This window comes from Dipodomys spectabilis, unplaced genomic scaffold (assembly GCF_019054845.1).
Source record: "Dipodomys spectabilis isolate Male_0828 unplaced genomic scaffold, ASM1905484v1 ptg000809l, whole genome shotgun sequence".
NCBI lineage: Eukaryota > Metazoa > Chordata > Mammalia > Rodentia > Heteromyidae > Dipodomys > Dipodomys spectabilis.
Genome location: NW_024871486.1, coordinates 39051 through 59371, shown reverse-complemented (window position 1 = coordinate 59371; position 20321 = coordinate 39051). Strand labels below are relative to the sequence as shown.

At 50.7% G+C, this 20321-nt stretch overlaps 1 protein-coding gene across 1 annotated transcript in view; it reads right to left on the bottom strand.

The window, feature by feature from the left end:
- Positions 1-19631, bottom strand: part of LOC122102602 (sodium/hydrogen exchanger 9-like) — a gene marked incomplete at its 3' end in the record, with an annotated part of 46747 nt that extends 27116 nt beyond the window's left edge. Inside the window, exons 1-4 of the mRNA XM_042673361.1 lie at positions 19389-19631; positions 18361-18474; positions 16767-16878; positions 8615-8768 (exon numbers count right to left, since the gene is read on the bottom strand). Of these exons, the coding sequence (XP_042529295.1) occupies positions 8615-8768; positions 16767-16878; positions 18361-18474; positions 19389-19631 (623 nt within the window). The remainder of the gene's footprint in view (positions 1-8614; positions 8769-16766; positions 16879-18360; positions 18475-19388) is intronic.
- Positions 19632-20321: the final 690 nt, after the last annotated feature.

Sequence of the window (20321 nt, the reverse complement as noted above, 5' to 3'; positions counted from 1 at the left end):
ACAGGCAGGAAAGTGGGTCAAGTCCAACCCCCCTCCCCACTCCATGCACAGTCCACAGGGGAGACTTTGGGTCAGGATCTTGGGGCGGGGGGGGGGGGAGAGCCATTCCCCTGTTCTCAGTCACCAAACCCACAGTGGAGACGAGGAAAAGAGATTACCTACCAGAAGAGTCTATTCTGCTCGGGGAAGAAAAACAGCTCTTCAGAGCCTGGGTGAAATGATTTCAATCAAGAGCCAGGCTGTGAGCCGCACAGGGCGTAGCAGAGGAGGGAGCAGAGCGGAGCCTTTAGGTTGAATGGCTGCGCTCTTTCTTCTGGTCACTAGAGAATGATGGAGGGGGGGTGCTGAGCGCGCCCTCTCCTCTTTCGGTAGTGACTCAGTGGATCCTTCGTTTTTTTACTGTCTTCCCGCCCTCCAGGGAGCCTGAGGCGTGGACTGCAAGGCCAGCTGGGACACAGCACTGCATGACACCCCTGTCTCCAGACAGCGTTGCTTCGGTGGACAATCGGTCGAAGCCCCACGTGCATAGACAGCAGAATGTCAGAACAGGGCCAGCCGGGGGGGGGGGGGGGGCTGGTGGCAATTCACCCAGTGCTTGTGAACGGGTGTGTGTATGGGGGGCACTGTCCCGAGAAGGGGGACCCCTGGCTCCCGTAGGCGCCTCACAGAGCAGAGGGCGCGTCCTGGCAGAACCCCAGCCAGAGCCCCAGCCGTGTGTGTCAGGGGTCGGGTAGAGATGGGTGCTTTGGAGTAGTTGGCAGTGGTGATGATGGTACTGTGGATGGTACTGTGGATGGTACTGTGGCGTAAGCGTGAGTGTGGTGTGTGTGTGCAGGTGTGCAGGGCACACAGGCAGCCCTTGGCACTTCATGCTCTCCAAGCTCATTTATACTTAAAAACTGGACAGCTGCAGGACCAGTATTTTTTGTCAATTAGGTGCTACTCAGCAGATCCTTCCTTCCTTCCTTCCTTCCTTCCTTCCTTCCTTCCTCCCTCCCTCCCTCCTTCCCTCCTTTCCTTCCCTCCCTCCCTCCCTCCTTCCTTTCCTTCTTTTTTGTGTATGTGCCAGTACTGGGATTTGAACTCAGAGACTGGGCGCTATCCCTTATTGTTTTGCTCAAGGCTAGCACTCAACCACTTTAAGCCACAGCGCCACTTCTGGCTTTCTGGTAGTCATTGGAAATCAGAGTCTCACAGACTTTCCTGCCCAGGCTGGCTTTGAACCCCTATCTGGGGAGCTAGGATGACAGATGCCAGCCATCCGCGCCGGCTCAGATTCCAGCTCTTCCGAGCTCCACAGCGCAAGCAGGATTTTATTGACGCTCCCTGCGGGCTGGGGTTGGGGAGGCCTCTCCGGAGGGGGCCGAGGGGGCGTAGCGTGGTGAAGGGCCGGGCCAGCTGGGGTGGGAACAGGGATAAATGACAAAGATCTTCCTTCTGGGCTGGAGGAATGTTCTGGGAGGTTGTGGCCCTTTGATTGTTTCCCCTGCTTAAGCATGATCAACTAGCATTGAAGCCGTGTAAAGCACCCTGTGGGTCTCCTTACAGCCTCTGGGAAAGAAAGAGGCTTTTGAATCCGCCGTAACCCTTTCTGCTTAAAGAGACGCATTGAGACCCGGCATAAAACAAACCACTGGCGACAGGTGAGCAGTGCAGAACTGGAAACTTACTCCTCATGTAGTTCCTATTACCACGTTGTTGTTTTTTTCCCATCCATTTGTGATCTCCAAAGCCCGGACGCGACACCTGCTCTCCTTAAACCTGAGACTCTCCCTCCTAAAGGGGAACATCTTCTACAGCTTTCCAGAACCACAGAGCTCCACGGCACCGCCTCCTTGGCTGCTCCTTCAATGGCTGCTTTGCAGTGTGTTCTCCGTTTAATTACAGCTTCAGTGTGGGGTTGATTGGCCCGAGGGGCTCCTGTTTTTCAGAAATGAGCAAATTCTCAGGTGAGGGACCACGCCAGGCAACCTCGAGTCTCGATGAGCATTCGCTGTTTGCGTGGTATTGAGTGTCCGAGGGCTCCACGCTCTCTCTTCCGAGTGGAAGGACAGACGGACGGATGGGCCGGCGGTGGCCGTGGGCAGCCGAGGAGCGTGGGTAGGATTGGGAACAGAAGGCAGGCCTCCCCAGGGACTCTCTTCCTGTGCAACAACTAGATCACGTGGCTGTCACGGATCTTCTATTCTCCACGGGGCTTCAGAAGTAACAGTAGCTCAGAGGGAAGGTACAGGTCTCTATTTGCTGCTCAGCACTCAGGAGCGATTGCATTGTACTTCTCTGGGGCAGGAAACAGATTCCACAGAGCCAGTGTGTAATGGGAGTTGAGTGGCTTCACTCACCGGCTGCAGTTCCCTGCCCCTGGCGCTGGCCTTTCCTGCCTTGAAGTGGGTGGGCGGTGACTGAGAGCCCTCCTCCCCCCCTCCCCTCCCCTCCCCTCTCCCCTCTCCTTCCCTCCCCTCTCCCCTCTCCTCCTCAGCCTCTCCAAGCCTTTTCAGTTCTGAATGTACGCGGCAGGCAAGGTCAACGCAATAGCTGCGATTTGTTACAAGAGGGGTAGCCGTGCTTTTACAGACTTCCCGAAGACACTTGGAGATCAGCTCCTTCGTGTAAAGATGAAGATGGACACTAAGCTCAATACCCCAGCCCTCCCCTCTCCCCCACAAGTCTCCCGTCCCTGAGTCGGCTAACCGCCTGTATTTCCTTTACGTAAACAGGGTCACACAGGAGAGGCTGGCCCACCCACCGTCAGCCGAGGTTTTGCCATGGTCAGGGGTTGTCAGTGAAATCGCCCGGGTGCCACACAAACGCAGGACGACGGTACAGAATCATAGAACCCAGGCAGATGCGCTGGGCCCTGGGGTTTTCGGGACCCCTGGCGGAGGGCAGCCTGTGAGCCACGCCGGCCAGGCACTGCCTGAGCCGAGGCCCCGCCCCGCGGACAGCCCTCCCGCCGCCGCCCATGCACAGGCCGGGGCAGCTGGGCTAAGATGGCAGCACTCACCAGGGAAGAGTTCCCAGAGCAGATGAACTCTACGCCTGAGCCCTGAAGGAGAAACTGGAGCCATTCAGGTAAGGGGAGGGAGAATTCTGTCCCGGAGGACAGAGGAGCGCGTGCGCAGGTGGCCGTGGGGGATGGCGGCCCACAGGTATCTGAGGCTGGGGCGGTGGGAACGGTCACCCCAGATCCCAGAACTCACGGCTGCATTCCGTGAGCCACAACAGCACTGCCCTCGCACGTCTACAAGATGTGAGCCACGCACGCACCTCGCCCCCAGAATCGCACGCCGAAGAAGCCAGAGCTGTGGATGACTTCCCCAGCAGGTTGCGGTGTGGCACGGGAACTCACTCACCGGAAACAGAGACGCCGCATGGTGGGAGGTGGAATTGGGAGTCTTTATCGGAGAGCCGGCCGCTGCAGGTGGACCCCTATCCCAAAGAGCTGCGGCCCCTCGCATACACTTAACACTGTCGGACCACTGAACCATGAGAATGGAGAAGAACAGAAAAACAACAGCAACACACCAGATCAACTCCAGTGGAGAGCTGGGACACCATGGTGACCGGAGCAGAGACAAGAGACAGGAAACAAAGAGGCAGCACGTCATGGCATCTCGGCCTAGATAGGGCCAGGCTCGCAGGAAGCTCCAGAGTCTGGTGAGTTCAAAGCACAGGGCCGACAGGTCCAGTAACCTACCACCATCCCCTCCCCTGCCTCTCGGACTTCAGGCATGCCCACCACCCCTGGCGGTGGGACTTCCTGCTTTCAACCAGGAAGACAAGATGGTACCAGTTAAACCCAGTTCCCTAACATCCACCATGTGGCCAAGATGGTGCTAGTTAGAGCCAGTCTCCTTTTTTCTTTCTGACTTCGGTTCAAAACGGCATCTGGTCAGCAGCCCGGAATGCCCACTGCTAATTTCCCACCTCCCCCATTCCCCACCCCAACAAAAAAAGACGAGTGTTCCAGTCCCACCGAAACCTCCAAATGATGCGGCGCGTAAAGCCACCATCTCATAGGACTTTCTATTCATCATGAACCTGATAGGATTACTTAAAAGAAAAAATGAGAAGGAAGGAAAACCTCTAGCCTATTGCCGGCCATCTCCGGAGACAAGAGAGAGTATCACGCCGGGCTTACAGACGGCAGCAATACTGCTCACACCCTGTGGGCCGGGCAGATACGTGAGTACACACTTGGGTACGAGCAAAGACAGGACACACGGGCGCAGCCCGAGTTGTGATGCATTCTCCTGAAGGAAGAGAGGTGAACATCTTCCTGCATGCACAGAAATGAGTTTCTGGAATCCAGATAGAAATTGTAATACACGATCAGGCATCCTCCAAAAAAAAAAGAAAGAAAAAGTAATCCCAGACTAATAAGAAACAGATTGGAAAATCACCAAGGAAAGAATGGATTGCATTGCTGTGTTTAAATGAGAGCAACCTTACTGGAAAGCAATTTGGCAGTGGCGGTGGCTTTACAAATTGTTCTACCCTTTGACTCCTTAATCCCACGGTTAGGAATCTAGCCTAAGAAAATAATCACAGATTCAGATGCGCCAACCTCGGTATCATTTATAATCCTCTCAGATCATTCCAGTTCAATTTATCTAATAACAAATTTAAATGATTAATTCAGGTAGTCTTCCTTCCCAGGGCTCTGCATTTTTTAGTCCTTGAAATAATTCTCAGGACTAGCTAATAAAATCAGAAAGTGGTCATACTATGGTTTAAAAATAAAAAAATACAAGACTTGGATTTTGAAAGTTAAAAGGAAACCTTTTCTAAAAGCACATTTAGAAAAATGTACTGAAATTGTTAATAGGAATGTTAATAGGAATTAACACTGTGGGTAGCATTGGGAAAGAGCGTTTTCAGAAAGATAACAACAAGAAAAGAAAGGAAGAGAAGAAAAGAGAAGTTTAATATTCTTCTAAACAGCCCTCTGTTCTTCATATGAACCAAGATGGTTGTAGTGAGGACAAGGAAATCTGCAGGATGGTGTATTTTGCCTCTAATGGGCAGTTAGTTCTCTGTCTTGAACCATTTGTTTAGAGTGGCCTATGGTGCTAGTTCCCAGCACTTAATTTTTTAAAAATTCTAGTTAAATATTCCATAATTTGGCAATGCATTCCAACTCTGGTGTGTGTGTGAATTTGTTACATTAATATGCGGTGTTACGCATACAGGAGACTTGGGGTCTATAAAGGAAACCAAATTAGGAGACACATATCAAGGAACTTAATAATATACAGGCTCCCCATTATGGTAAATTGATAGTTCCTCAGCGTGGTAATAAAGGAAGTCTGTATGTAAGCAAGCGGAGTTAGCTCTGCTCTCGTTTATCATATAAAAATAGTACAAAGGGCAGATGTCTCTTTATCTCTGTGTGCATTCCTATATGACTGTTATTTTAAGATTTTGCGGCCTGTGGGTGTGAGCCGTCAAGAAAGCTCACCCACAGATGGCTTTTGGGAATAAGCCAAGATTAGAAGTTAAATATTCCACTCAGGCTGCTGGAGATGTGGCCCAAGTAGTAGAGCGCCAACCCAAATATTTGACTGAAATACTGATACCCAAGGCGTTGTGTTCGCTGGGTGATATTCACTATGCCAAGAACACAGCCTCCTGTATGTAATTTTGGGAAGAGGCCTGCAGCAGGGTAGAGGTGAGCACAAACATGTCCACTTCCTGCCATTCCTGTAAGACAGCTTTTCCCCTCTGGAGGAGGGCTGGGCTTTGCTCACCTTTAACGGTTCCAGCTCAAAGAGAAAGGCCACCCTTAAAGAACTTCCGTGCTGCCTAGAATAAGCCCAGTCACTCATGACGGATGAAGACTTCCTGTGTTTGTGACTTTGTGGGCCCACACACGTCCTCTTCCCAGAGGGTCTGTTCATCAAGGTACGCTACAGCGTATTCTGCAGGCGGAATAAGCTCCGTTGGGCAGGGCCTCTGGGGGACGCGTGGCCCCGAGGCCCTGAGATTTGGCTGGAGTCTGTCCTGCAGCCGGGCAGCGGTGCCACGCTGAACGTCATCCACGTGAGGAGGAGACTGCTACGGTCGGCCTTCAGGTACAGATCGGTCGGCCTTCAGGTACAGATCGGGCGCTCTGTGCCTGGAATGTTGGCCTCTTAGGATGAGGCCTGGGGCAGTCTGCTCAGGCCAAGCGGGCTGCCCTGCCCGAGTTAGCGAATTGCTCTGCTAAGTCCGCATAGACCCTCTCGGTCTTTGATGTGTATTTGTAAGCATGCGAGCCTGGGCTGGGAAATGCTGTTTCCTGGCCTCCACAGGGTGAAGTCTAAAAGCTTTGATCCCTTCTATTTCCTGCTTCACAGCAGCATCGGCCAGCAGAGGCCTGGGTTGGGTTTTCCTTGTCGCCAGTATGAATGCATTCCATTGAAGAGAGGAGACCCAGGCTCTCCTCAAGAAAACATGCTGCTTTTTCTTTTTAACCTGGAGACCTCCAAAATGATGCTAGAGAAGTCTTTTCTTCTACAATTGGTGTGTGTGTGTGTGTGCGCGCGCGCGCGTGTGCAGGTCCTGAACACTGTCTCTGAGCTTTTGTGCTCAAAGCTAATACTCTACACTTGAGCCACAGCTCCACTTCCAGATTTTTCTGGGTTTCATTGGAGATAAGAGTCTCCTGGGCTTTCCTGGCCAGGCTGGTTTTGAACCACAGTCCTCAGATCTCAGCCTCCTGAGTAGCTGGGATGACAGGTGTGAGCTACCAGCACCTGGCTCTTTTAGAATTTTTTTTGTTGTTGTTGGTGGTGGTCGGGGGCCTGAACTCTGGGCCTGGGCGCTGTCCCTCAGCTCTTCAGCTGAAGGCTAGAGCTCTACCACTTGAGCCACAGAGCCACTTCTGGCTTTTTCTGCATATGTGGTGCCTCATGCATGCAAGGCAAGCGCTCTACCACTGAGCAACCTTCCCCAGCCCCCTCTTCTAGAATTTTTATGAAGCCAACATCTGAGTTGCTGCGAATGCTACATTAAACCTATTTTGCTATTATTTTTTTTCCAAGAAGAAAAGAAAGCTGCTTCAAAACAAGAAATTTGAATGGCGCTTCAGACCACATGCAATCAGGGGAGAATATGTCTCACCCATAAAATCATTGTGTGTTTCTCAGAGCATAGAAGCATCATTTCCATCAGAGAGCAGTTCATATTAGCACTACCAACTCTGAACCTTACAGGAAACATTTCGTTTGCATCCCAAGATGGCATGTGGCGGCGGAGTGGAAATTTCCTAGGGACAGGAACTTAAGAGAAGTAATGTAGACTCATGAAGGGAACTGTGCAAACAAGTCGTGTTCTAAAGCTGCTGTTTGCCCCCATCCTGGTTATTTTACGGAGAGTCTGACGTGGCTGCTGGTGACAGAGATATCGCTGTGTAAATAAGCCAGGTCTCATTAAATAGTGCAAGTTGGGAATTTCTGATGCAACTGAGATCTCGGATGATATTACAAACCAGGACATGGAGGTGGAATGGGTCATTATAACACAGCCAAACCCAATCCACACTCTTCATCTGCACAACCGTGCTCTCCAGCGCAGCCAAGTATCAAGAGACTTTCTAACTTAGGACACCTATGAGCAGCCAGTGGACCGTCTCTGCTACAGAGGAATTGAGTCAGTGCTTGAAGACAAGACATGTTACTGATTTGGAGACAACTCCTTCAGTGCACAGAAAAGAAACACTGTAACTAACACACGTTACATTTGATTAAGGACATCTCCATATCTGAGCACTCCGCTCCATCTTCTCACTAACCCCAAAAGACGTTTCAACACTTTTATCTTGTGAAGATTGGGCCCCAAGCGCTCATTTTCCACGCACAAATCCAATTTTCTGACGATTAGCCAGAAACCTGAACATAGCACTGTCTTAGACTCAACAGCACAGATTTCCACATAACGTGAGTGTCCACGGGGATCCCCGATGGTAAGAGAGAAACTGTGGGTCACGCGGTCAGGCTAGAACCCCACGAGCCTTTCCAAAACCGTTTGTTCACCTGTCGCGAGAGCCTTTTGTGTGTTTAGCGACAGCCATGGTCTGAGGGGACTTTCTGGCTGCGGTTCTGATCTCACGCGTAGCCACGTGGCCGGGCGTGAACATGAACTTCCTTAGGGTCAATGTAGGACGCTCGCTTCTGCTTTTGCTTGGTCAAATGGATAGAGAGAGAATTAAAAGCATGTACGTGGGTGGCTGCCCTCATTTATCTATTCCATCTACTTATCTACACCAGCTACTATTTCATGACAACAGGCCTTGTCTGAGACCCCTCTGGCAGTTGATGGTGGGGGACGGGTTTGTCTTGGGGAAAGGATGGGAAATGGAGAGAGCCTGCACCCACCGTGCTCCACCCGCGTGGGTTTGAGGAAACGTGGCTGGCCTACACTGACTTCTGCAAGATGAAAACGAGGCCCTCGCTCACAGAGCGCGCACAGGGACACACAGAACCACCCGGTTTCCCAGCAGGTACCAGCCATGTGCTACTGTCTCCTTGTCTGCTCTGCCTGCAGCGCAGGTTCTAGACGACCCACGTCTCCCTGTGTGTCTGGCCGCGTGTGTCTGCAGCGCCTGCTGCTGCTCGCTCGCTCGCTCGCTCACCTGATCCGAAGCCAGGTCAGCATGGGGGTCGTCCCTCCCCCGAACACCCACACGGTGAAGAACACGAGCAGCAGGGCCGTGGTGAACATCATCTGCTTGGGCTGCGACTCCGTGTTCCGGATAGCCAGAGCAAACGCGATGGCTCCACGCAGGCCTTGGGGAGGGGAGAGGGAGGGAGAGAGGGAGGGAGGGAAGTAAGTGCCTTGCTCAGCCTCCTCCTTCCGGCAGATTGTTCCGTGCCATGACTTTTTGGTTTGTTTGTTGGGGATCTTTGCAGCGGTATCAGAGATAATAGGGAGAGATGCCGGGGAACCTTTCCTCAGTTTCCCCTAATGAAGGCATCACAGGGTCTCCGTCGGAATGACAACACGGACGCAGGCCGGTTCCTGAACATATTCCCTCCTCCGGTCGCGTGACAGTTCCACGCCTCCCTCCCACACGGCCCCTCCTTCGCTCCCAACAACCAGGGATGCCACCATTTCTAGTCCACGGCCTTTGTACCAATGGATGTATTGGAAGTTGGCGGCCTCTCTCCTTCCACTCCCCTGCATAATTCCCTGCATATGCAAGTTGCTGAACGCACCAATGGTCTATTCCTTTCGATCTTTTTATATTCTTGGCTGTACTGGGGTTTGAACTCAAGGCCTTGCCCTTGCTGGACAAGTGCTCTAGGACTTGAGCCATGGCCCCTGGCTTTCTTTTTAACTTTATTTTTCAGATAGGGTCTCTTGCGGTTGTCTGGGGATAGGTTTAGACCAGCATACTTCTACTTCTGCCTCCAAAGGAGCTGGGATTACAGGTATGACCCCCAACCCCGGATGGCGGTTTGAGATGGGTATCTTATTAACTTCTTGCCCAGGCTGCTGGCCTTGACCTGTGAACCTCCTCCTTCTAACTCCCAAGGGGCTGAGGTTATGGCTATGTGTTACTAGGCCTGGCTCTTTCTCATAGTGTGGATGTTTGTTTAACTACCCACCGAGGGAAGGGTATGTGGAGTGTTACAGTTTCTGCTGGCCACAAATTAGGCTGCTAAGATCTGCATAATGTTTTTTTTTGCACGATTTCTCTGAGATAATACTCAGGAGTGCAATCACAGAGCACTTCAATATTCCTATGTTTAGTTTTTCAAGAAATTAGTTTTAAAGAAATTATCAACCCATATTCTGAAGTGGCTGAGCCAATTTACATTCCCACCAACAGTTAAAAAAAAAAAAAAAATCACCCAGAGTTTCTGCATCATGGTCTGTTTTTTTTTTCTTTCTGGTTTTATCTGTTCTCCGTTAATAACAATATGCTAATTGAATTTGTATAAATCCATATTAAATATTCTTGAAGAGACACGAAAGGTTAAGTGCTAGAACTTCAAAGTGGGATGATATTAACAAAAATGGAAATGCAGACTCGAAGAAGAGTAAATGAGAGTTCTGGTGGGAAAGGAGACGGGGCGGCTCGGAAGGCCTCGGGGTGGGGGTGGGGGTGACTCAGGACTTCCGCCGTCTTTGTGCCACAGGGGTAACAGTGAAAGGCGAAGAGGCAGGGATCTGACTGTCCCGGTAGAATGGCTCGAGTCAAACACATACAATTTCAGTAAGCCAGTTCTGATCCTATTTAGTAGAATGCTAGGTTTCCAAATTGTCATTCATATATTTAAAAATTAGATATAAAAGCCGGGCGCCGGCAGCTCACGCCTGTCATCTTAGCCACTCAGGAGGCTGAGATCTGAAGATCGCGGTTCAAAGCCAGCCTGGGAAGAACATTCTATCTCCAAAGAACCACCAAAAAGCTGGAAGTGGATCTGTGGCTCCAGTTTAGAGCACGAGCTTTGGGCCCCAAAGCTCAGGCACAGCGCCCAGGCCCCGAGTTCGAGGCCCAGGGCTGGCCAAAAAGGAAAAAAAAAAAGGTAGAAAGTAGGATGAATAAAATCACAACCCTCTTTTTTTTTTAAAATTCAGTATTTCAAACTAGATATACTATTCTTTTCTTCTCATTGAGGACAGACAAGAGACAAAATGTGGCGTGGTAGACGGGAGAGATTGAATACATTTCCCCAGAGGAGGAAGTGGGAAAGGTAGGGGGCCCAAGTACTGATTACAAAATACCTTCGAGGAACAAAATGTAAGGGAGGAAGGAAATTATTCTAAGTCTCCGTGCAGACAAGGAAATGGCCGGCAGATAAGGAAGATAACATTTGAAGGAGACATGAATAAAAAGCGTTCCCATACATCAGACACACTTGTGGTGTGGGTGTACAAGATCGGGGCCTGGGGGAGATGTTCGTGTGTACAGACCTGGCTGGCCACAAGAGGCGGGGTTATTAATGACCCACTCTCCTGGGGGGTTCATAATTTCTCTCCAGGAAGGACAAACACTATCATCAGGGGATGAGAACATCTTAGGACAGATTTCTGTCTGTGCAGGTTAAAGCTCCTGGCAGTGTTCAATCACAGGACAAGCCTGGGGATAGAAAAACACGACCTTTGCATCTCTCTCTTTCCCTCAAGTTCAGATGGCGGAAATATCCAGAAAGCAGCCTAAACCCAGATGAGGAGATAAGTCACCAAGTGTTCATTTTTTTCCTCGTATGAATATTTGTAGGTCTGTTTTTTTTTTTTAAAGAAGTTTTTGTGCGATGAAAAACCAGTACAAATGATAACTTGCTGTCTCATGCTTGCTGTAAACTCTTTCAGGCTGGCTATCAAGGGCAGGCTAGCAAGCAATCATTAATCTTCCTAAGGATGTTTAATAATGTATTATAATCATGTGAAACCAGTGCGGCACTGCTCGTAAATCTAAATTAGCCAGACACGAGCGGTTCTGGGTTTTAAAAGTGAGTCTGGTGGCACCTGCCTATAATCCAAGGGCTCTGGAGATTGAGGGAGGAGGATTGAGAGTTGGAGGCCAGCAAGAACTACACAGAGAAGTGGAGGCTAGCTTGGAATACATAGGGAGAAGCTATAAAAGAAAAAGTGTAAGCAGAAGCACATGTGTGTATATATAAACACATACTCAATATATATGCACACACAAACAGGGAAATGCATACATCTACACCTATATGCATATACAGCTGTGTATACATATGTATAGACTCCTACTCAAAGTATATCTGCTAATCTTGCCTTCCAAAAAATAAATAGAAATATTAGAAACTCTATAAGAGCTGCAAAGTAGAGATTTCTGAGAAAGAAGAAGTGCAGCTGTGGCTTTGTGGTGGGTTGAAGCACTGCTGATTAGGGTCAAAACCCCTCCCGTCCATGAGGACCAGAAATAACCATTGAATAGAATGACTTCCTAGAAGGCCCAGGGACAGGGGTTTCCTAGAAAAGCCCAGGGCTGCCCACAGACCATTGCTTCTCAACGCCTGCATCCCCTGGTGGATGGCCAGGCGGGTACACTCAAAGCCTAGGCCTGGGAACAGGGCAGGCGGGAAAGTGGAGCCATGTAGAACTCCAGAGACTTTCCTGACTCTCCTAGTGTCTGCGCACATTTGGAGCCCATGCAAATATCGGGTCGATGGCCCCTCAGTTAATTCCAACGTATCCATCACCCTGATTGGATACTGGGTGCACACCGTGTGTACCGCAGCCTCCTGGTCTCAGACCTCCGGGGATTTCAGACTTGAAACAAATCACTTAGGCTACCAGCGAAATACTAAGTAATGAAAAATTAATATTGATCTAGGGTTTTCCTTCTGGCAAAAACATGGTTTCCAAAGGACACACACTGTGTTGTTTAGAAAAACTCATGGAAATTTGTCTTCTTCTTTTTTTTTTTCTTGAGTCCTTTGTGACCTCCTCTTGGTTTATCTCTTTTTTTTTCCTTCTCTTTGTTTTGGCCCAGGAATCAAAATAGTTTTATACATTGGGGAAGTTGGTGGTTGGCACCATTTCATTTTTTAAATAGGTTCACTCTGTAGAGATTTTTTTTTTTTGACAAATTCCACATGCCCAGTGGGAGACTTCGCATCTCAGGAAATAGAAGAACAACCTAGAATTAAATATGGCTTCATTTAAAATTAGCCTCTAAGGGATTCTTATGCTAATGACGTTGATGTTCTGTTCACAACAATGGAAGGCTGGCCAGCCAGGGAAGGCTTTCTAGCAAGCACTCCTGCTGGAGGAAAATACGCAGCTTCCTGTTTATCTTGAAAGAGCAAGAGCGGAGCTTTTAATCAATTACACGTGTACCATCCGGGCTCGGAAGGGGCGCAGGTCAGCTATCTATAGCTGCAGTGAGTCTTGGGGTATTTATGGTGCAAGAAAAAGAAAATAGGGCCAGACTCTAAGCCTGTGTGGGAATCTTCATCCAAGAAGGAATGCAGGTGACTCAGGATGAGACTGAGATGGCTGTGTTAAAGGGCAGACTTACAACATGCATGGGAAGCGAGAACTCCCTGCCTTCTTCCCTGAGTGGAGAGATGAAGGAAAGGTCGTGTTTGCATTTGAAAGCGAGACTGGTGCCCACCAGGAAACGGCCAGCAGATGGGCAGGGACGTAGAAATGTCCTCAAGAAACGAAATCTTGTCCTTGAAAAGGATTGTCCTTCAAGATGAGCTATTCTGCTATCTGTGTGTCTTTCCTTTTGGAGTATAAATCCATTGCCCTCTTTTTCTCAAGAACCATGAAGAGGGTTGATTTCAAAGACGTAACACATCCTTATCATCAGTCGGAGAGATCAAAGCCTGGTATGGGTCGAGAACTGAATTATGTATTGTCTTTCCCCTTGCTCAAGTCTCGTGATCTTACACAGGGCCAGGACTTTCAGCAAAAATGTCAGGCTGGTTTCAAAATACATTTTCCCGGAGAGCGTGGCTTTACCACGCACGCGGTTCCGGTCTCGGTTCCACATCGTTTTAACACAGGGAAGTGAGGCCAACAGGTTGTTTTGGGCGGGGAAAAAACCCTGCACTCAAAAAAAAAACAAATCAAGGTTCTTCTGGAAACAAAGTCTGGGTTAAGACAAGCTGAACTCTCTTTCCTTCATCTCTCCTCTTAAAATCAAATGATTCCATCCAGGCTGCTGGGAGGCGGTGTGACGCACGCTTCTTCTGGTCTATTTACACGAGATGAAGTTTGTTTTTGGAAGCCCTGGGCAGCCAGGAAGGGGTAATGGTAAATAATGGCTCTGAAACCAGCAGGCACAGACACCTCTGGCTCTGGAAGTTTCTTTTTCAGGCAGGGGAGACGGATGTTGTGATTCACTGCCAGAGTGGTGGACGCAGAGCTGTATTTTAGAGAAAGGTTAAGAACGATCAAGAGAGGCTCAGCCTTCTGGGAGGCTGGGCTCCCCAAGGTCAACTTGAACTTCCCATTTTATAGACGGTGGCTCCCAGGGGGAGCGCTTCACCGTCAGAGGGAATGGTTGGCGGAACCTGGACACGTGTATGGCTTTCTCCAAGGCTGGGTTGGTGAGGGCATGCCTGGGGTCCCGTTCCAGAGGCTCACGCTGTTGAACGCACGTGCTTCCGTGTATATGATGCACCCTAACAAGGAATGATCTGGCTTCGAAATGCAATCGTCTCTTGAGTTGAGAAACCTGAGTTCAGAGCTAGGATTCTTGTTGTTGTTGTTGTTGTTGTTATAAGCAATGTTATCCATGAGCAATCCATCTGTGGGCAGGTCGATTCACGGGCTAGCCTTGGAAAGCACCCCTGGTAACCGTAGAAAGTTCTACCTACAGCCCTGGCAACCAAGGTCTTGCACTGTCTGCCTGTCTCAAACAAATGGCTTCTGCGGAGAGACCACTGTGGGCTGGGGAGCCTGTGGTGCACTGCATGCTGGGAGCCTCAGAGCTCAGCCTCCCGAGGAGCTGGATGACAGGCGGGAGCCACTGGGACTCTGTCAGCTACATGAACCTCTCACCTCTGCGTCCAGCTCCCTGTCTACGTAAGCATACAGTCTGAATAAATCTTTCCCGGGCCTTTGCACATCCTGCGGGAAGGGCGGGCGTGGCTGGGAGGGGCTGCTGGGTCAAGTCTGCCCAAGGCACGTGCTAGACAGGCTGGGGTTGGCCTGGGTTTGGGAGGACATGGTTTGAATTTAACTTCTGCTCTCCTGACCTCCAGGGGATGCCGAGGTACTACCCTGCAGAGGCGAAGATTCTAAAGAGACCCGGATTCAATTCCCAATTTCTCCTCTCAGGAGGCTGTGAGATGGCAAGCTAGATACACAACCTCTCTGTGCTTTACTTTTTTAAATCATCTGTAAAATTGCACCCTTAAAAGGATCCTGAGAAAACCCCAGGAATCTGTTTTCCTACCTGGACAACCATTTTCCTGGAAGGATCTATTTAATGTAATTGTCTTAGAGTTCTGGAAGCTATGGAAGGTTTGCAAACTCCCGGGGAGGCCTCGGACAGTAAATCGCCATTAATCTGGGTCAGTTTAGTACAGCAGCTCTCAGAACAGGGCAGGAAGCGACTTGGAGCTGTGAGCCTCTAGTGTGTAGAAGCCAGGAGGCAAAAAGGACTCTGCCCTATCAATAATACAACTGAGCAACCAGGTGCTCTGGTTACCGGTAGCTGGTTCTGATCACGGTGGTGCAGGCCAAAAGTAATCGACCTGAGATGCCACTGTGTGAAACTAATCAAAAGACTAGGATTAGAAGAATGGACTTAAAAAAAAGAACCACACATATCCAACTCTCTGCTGTTGACAAGACTCATTGGAGATCCAAAGACACCGTCTGAAAGTATGGAGAAGATAGTTCCGTGCAAATCGGAGCCCAAAGAGGAGAGGCGATGCGAATAGCAGACAAAATAGATTTTAAACAAAAAAGGGTACAAGGGTTAAAACTGGGCATCACAGACGGATGGTGGCAATCAAGCTCCCAATAGAAGATATGACAAGCACAAGCATTTGTACACCTAGTTGGCAGACCCTCAAATATATTTAATATATGAAGTAAAACCCAACCGCGTTGAAGGAGAAACAGATAACGCTGCAGTGAGCGAGACGCACATCCCCCATGCTCTGTGATGGCTAAGATACCCAGACAGAAGAGAAGCAGGTTCACAGAGACACATGAAAACAAGCCGATCCAAGTCCTGAGACGCTTACCTCCCACGAATCACAGAAAGAGCCAGAAGTAGTGCTGAGGCTCAACTGAGAGAGCAGGATCCTTGAGCAAAAAGGAGTTCAGAGACAGCGCCCAGGCTTAGAGTTCAAGGCCCAGGAACAGCAAACGCAAGAATCCCCAAACAAGCAGAACCAATGGACACATTCGAAACACACAACACAGCACCATATGTAATACACAGGGAACGTCTCCCAGGTTAGACTATAGGCCAGGGTTAAGTTAAAACAATGGATTTACACACACACACACACACACACACACACACACACACTCAAACCCTTAGAGATCCTGAACGTGTTCGTCCACCTGTGAGCGGTGTTGATTCGCTTCCTGAGCTGGCACGCAGTGACAACATTAGCGCCCCTCACTTTTTTCCACACATCTCGATGTGCCCCGGATGACGTTGGCTTGCCATGATCATTTGTTCTCCACCCAGGTGCCTTTGTTTGTGTTGTGAACGCACGCAGAGCGCACGCACAGAGCACACGCGGCCTCTCAACTATGTCTCCCCGCAGGGAAAAGGCTGGTGGCAGGAAAATGGATGATCTCAAAAGAAACGGCCCTCGCCAGGGTTGGTGAACGGTCGGGCGCAGGCTCGTTGGGTTTACTTTCCTCTCAGAGGAGCCTGGGGGCCTGGGGTTGAGCGGGAAGGACATCAGTTAGCGGGGAGACACAGGACCTACTTGGGAGCAGGGAACTCACTGGCTCCGCCTAGAACGCATTTCAGGCACCTGCTGGGTCTCCATCGACACCGCCCTCCACAAGGCATTGTGGGCCAGATGAAGCGGCTATGGGGACCATGCAAAGTGTCCCAAACAGGGGAGGGTTCCATGTGTACCGTTAGCCGTGGGACCAGGCTGGCACCAGTTCCACAAGTTCCCTTGAATTTCATTTCCCGCTTTGGAAAGATCTAGTATGTGCGTGTGTGCATGTGTGCGTGTGCACGTGTGTGTGTGTGTGTGTAATTGCCACCCCAGAGGACTTCGATTTTCCAGGCTCTCCCAGCTTCCCCACCGTGCCCCACACCATTCCCGACGGTACAGGAGGACCGCAGCCCGGCCATGCCAGCACCGTACCTGAGAACATCATCATGTGCTGGAAGTTCCAGGGGATCTTGTCCTTCCGGCCCAGGTTCAGGAGGAAGGACAGCGGGTAGATGTTGCAGGCCCGGGCCACGAAGATAGCGAGCTAAAGACAGACGCGTTGAGGAAAACATGGAGGCCGAGCGAGGGTCACTGCCCCGTGCTGACCACGTGTCTCTACACGGCACCCAGAAAACAAGGGGGGGGCGGGAAGTCTGCCAGTTCGTGTCACTTGATTTCAGGTCATGAGCCCAGGACCAGGCGTCTGGACACCTTTCTGGGGCTCGTGATGGACTCTACCCTGGATTCTGTGGAAGCCAGAATTGGGGGACAAAAGTGGGGAGGGGCAGGAGCCCCTCCCCCCATGCCCTGCTCCCCCGCTCCCCAGCGCGGCTGGTCAATGTGTCTGTTGCTCTGTCTTTTCTGGGAAGGGAGCACCCATCTGAATACGTAGGGCAACGGCTTTGAGACGCATCTCACTAAAAGCCAAGTAAGAATCCACGAGGATATTGGCCCTCGTGAGTCCTCTCCTCTGTTGTCCTGGTCTCTGTCCCTGGGACGTCTGTGCCCTCTACTTTGTCCTCACCGAAGGGGGTAGAGGGGCGGGGTGGGGGTGGAAGTCATTTGGGACCGGGGAGCTTTCTTGGAAGATTCGGGGTGTAGGTGAAATTCGAGAGTCCAGCTGAACGCTTCATGAGACAAGACGGCAGGCAGACGCTCACAAGGGAGAGGTTCACTTTCGTGAGCTCCTCTGCCAGGGACCCCCTTCCTCCTCTTCCAAGTGGGAAAACGAGGCTGGCAGGCCCGACTGCTTTTAGGAATGTGTCCCTTGGCCTGGCACCCTGCCTGACAAATACCTGCTCCCCTGGGAACGGCTCCCACCCCAGCCTGTAGCCAGGAGGGGCCTCCGGATTCCAAGCAAGACCTTTATTTGTTGGTTGTGGGGCTTGAACTCAGGGCCTGGGCGCTGTCTCCAAGCCTCTTTGTGCTCAAGGCTAGCGCTCTACCACTTGAGCCACAGCGCCACTTCCGTTTGTTTGAGTGGTTCACTGGAGAGAAGAGTCTCACGGGGATTTTCCGGTGATCCTCAGGTCTCAGCTTCCTGAGTAGCTAGGATTAGAGGTGAGCTGTGAGCCACCGGCGCCTGGCTACTTTTACTTTTTTTTTTCCTAAGAAAAGGATTTTATTACCACGTCATGCAAACATCTCTAGAGTGTAAAATTCTCGCTAAGCCTTCAGCTCGGCTCTAATTCAAAGTGAATGTATTTTTTTTTCTATACGCATACCTGGACATATACATGATTTATACATCTATAAATGATTAACTTTTTTTGCTAGGCATAGTTTGAATACTTGAAAATTCACTTTTCTTTAGGTGTCCCCCTCCTCGACTCCCCAGAGCATTTTCTCGACTTCTTACCCTACACCACAAATGTTTCATGGAGTCCCTGCTGTCTTAGGATGCTTTTTACTTCCCCCTCTCACTGGAAATGACATCTCTGGTTTGAACCCTGCAGTGAACTCAGGAGAACGAACGGTCAGAGGTTAGGGCGAATGATCGCGCCCCGTTCCCTCTTTCAAAGGATACAAAGGCTCCGAGGATAAACAGAGCGTTGAAGGTGTGGTTCTGGAAGGTGAACAGCGCCAGGCCCATGTAGCAGAAGATGACGTTCTCAGCCAGGAAGTTCATGAACTCAAACAACTGGAAGCAAAACAGACACCCAGAGCGTCAGCCACCGCTCAGGCTGGAGACCGGTGTGTTCCATGACTCGGTGGGCCTCCCCGGTCCGGGAAGCCAGCCCATCTGTGGGCCCCCATGCACGTCCCTCTCCTGGCTCACGGGCCTCACGGCTCCGGTCAGCTCGGCTGACCCAGCTGGCTCTCTACCCAGTGACGCGCAGCCCAGCCGCACCCCCACCCCGCGCTTCCCAACCGCAAGCCCAGGAGGAGCGAGCCCGGGTAACATCAACCAGCGCGCTTTCCCGGACGACCATTCCAACGGAGACAACCGACCTCCCCTGCTATGGAAATCCAAGCCCAGCGACTCGCTTGAGGTATGACAGTAAATGACACAAAGATTGTTTCTCCTCTTTCTGTGTATCACCCGGGAGGTGTGCTTAAGTTCTAAGACCCTGAAGAAGTATATAAGTATTTTTTTTTTTTGGGGTCCGGTCGTGGGGCCTGAACTCTGGCCTGGGCGCTGTCCCTCAGCTCTTCAGCTCAAGGCTAGCGCTCTACCACTTGAGCCACAGCGCCACTTCCGGCTTTTTTCTTTTTGCTTATGTGGTGCTGAGGAATCGAACCCAGGGCCTCAGGCATGCAAGGCAAAAGCTCTACCACGGAGCCACCTTCCCAGCCCTATTATATATACATATATATGCTTCTATATTTATATATACTTACGTACAAGTATGTGCTTCTACACAAGTAAACATATCTGAGCTTAAACTAAGTGACCCTCCTCAGGCAGGCAGGAGAGACAAACAGGGAAAACTGGCAAGGAAGAAAGAGCGTCTGTTATTCTTCAACCTTAGAGCCATCAGTTTATTCTGAGCCCCTGGGCAGGCAGGGCTTGCTGGGTTGACTGATGAAGGGATGCCCCTTTCTACCTGGTACAAAGGGAGTAAGTAATCCCCCGACGGGGCTGTGCAGCCAGGCAGAGATGCTGCTGGGGTGACGCGGCTGTGCCAGGATGTCTCCACTACCCGCGGAGCGCTCGGTGGGACGTGGACCACCTTCTCTAACGCCTGCATTCAACACCACAAGGGCCCCATGTCCACGGGCTCTCCCCGGGGCACCTCCACAGGAGACTTGACTTTGTGGTCTAGGTTCTTCATCTGGAAGTTTCTGAAACTTCATCCCCCCCCTACATACACCACCCTTAGGTAAAGGTCTCTGGAGAGAACTCTGTCAACCCCACAAAGAACGCCTGGTACCTGTCACCTGACAGAAAACAGATTCTTTATTGATTTATTTGTCGGTCGAGGGGCTTGAACTCCGGGCCTGGGCGCCGTCCCTCAGCTCTTCAGCTCAAGGCGGGCGCTCTACCGCTTGGGCCACAGCGCCACTTCTGGTTTTCTGGTGGTTTATGGGAGATCAGAGTCTCACGGACTTTGAACCGCGATCCTCGGACCTCAGCCTCCTGAATAGTTAGGGTGACGGGCGTGAGCCACCGGCGCCCGGCTCAGAATCTTGTCAGAAACCTTCATTCAAACCAGCAACAGGGAGAAAGGAATCAAAAACAAAACCCCACGCAGCTCCTGCGAACAACCCGGTCTTCTTCCCATAGTGTCCAGTTGGTCCAGCCAAACACCATCCCCTAAGTGGTCATGGGAAACGGAAAGATCTTAGAACAGGGGGAACGCCTCTCTGCCTCATCAACCTTCAGCACTCCCCGAAGTCAGACCTGGCCATCATTTGGATCTCTCTGCTGGTGTTGACACAGATCCAGTAGCTGGTAAGCCCCGGGGGCTGGGGCGGGGGGTGTTAAGGTGCCGGCTGATTGGGTGCTGACCAGGGTCACCTCCTACTCTGATCTACACCTCCTAC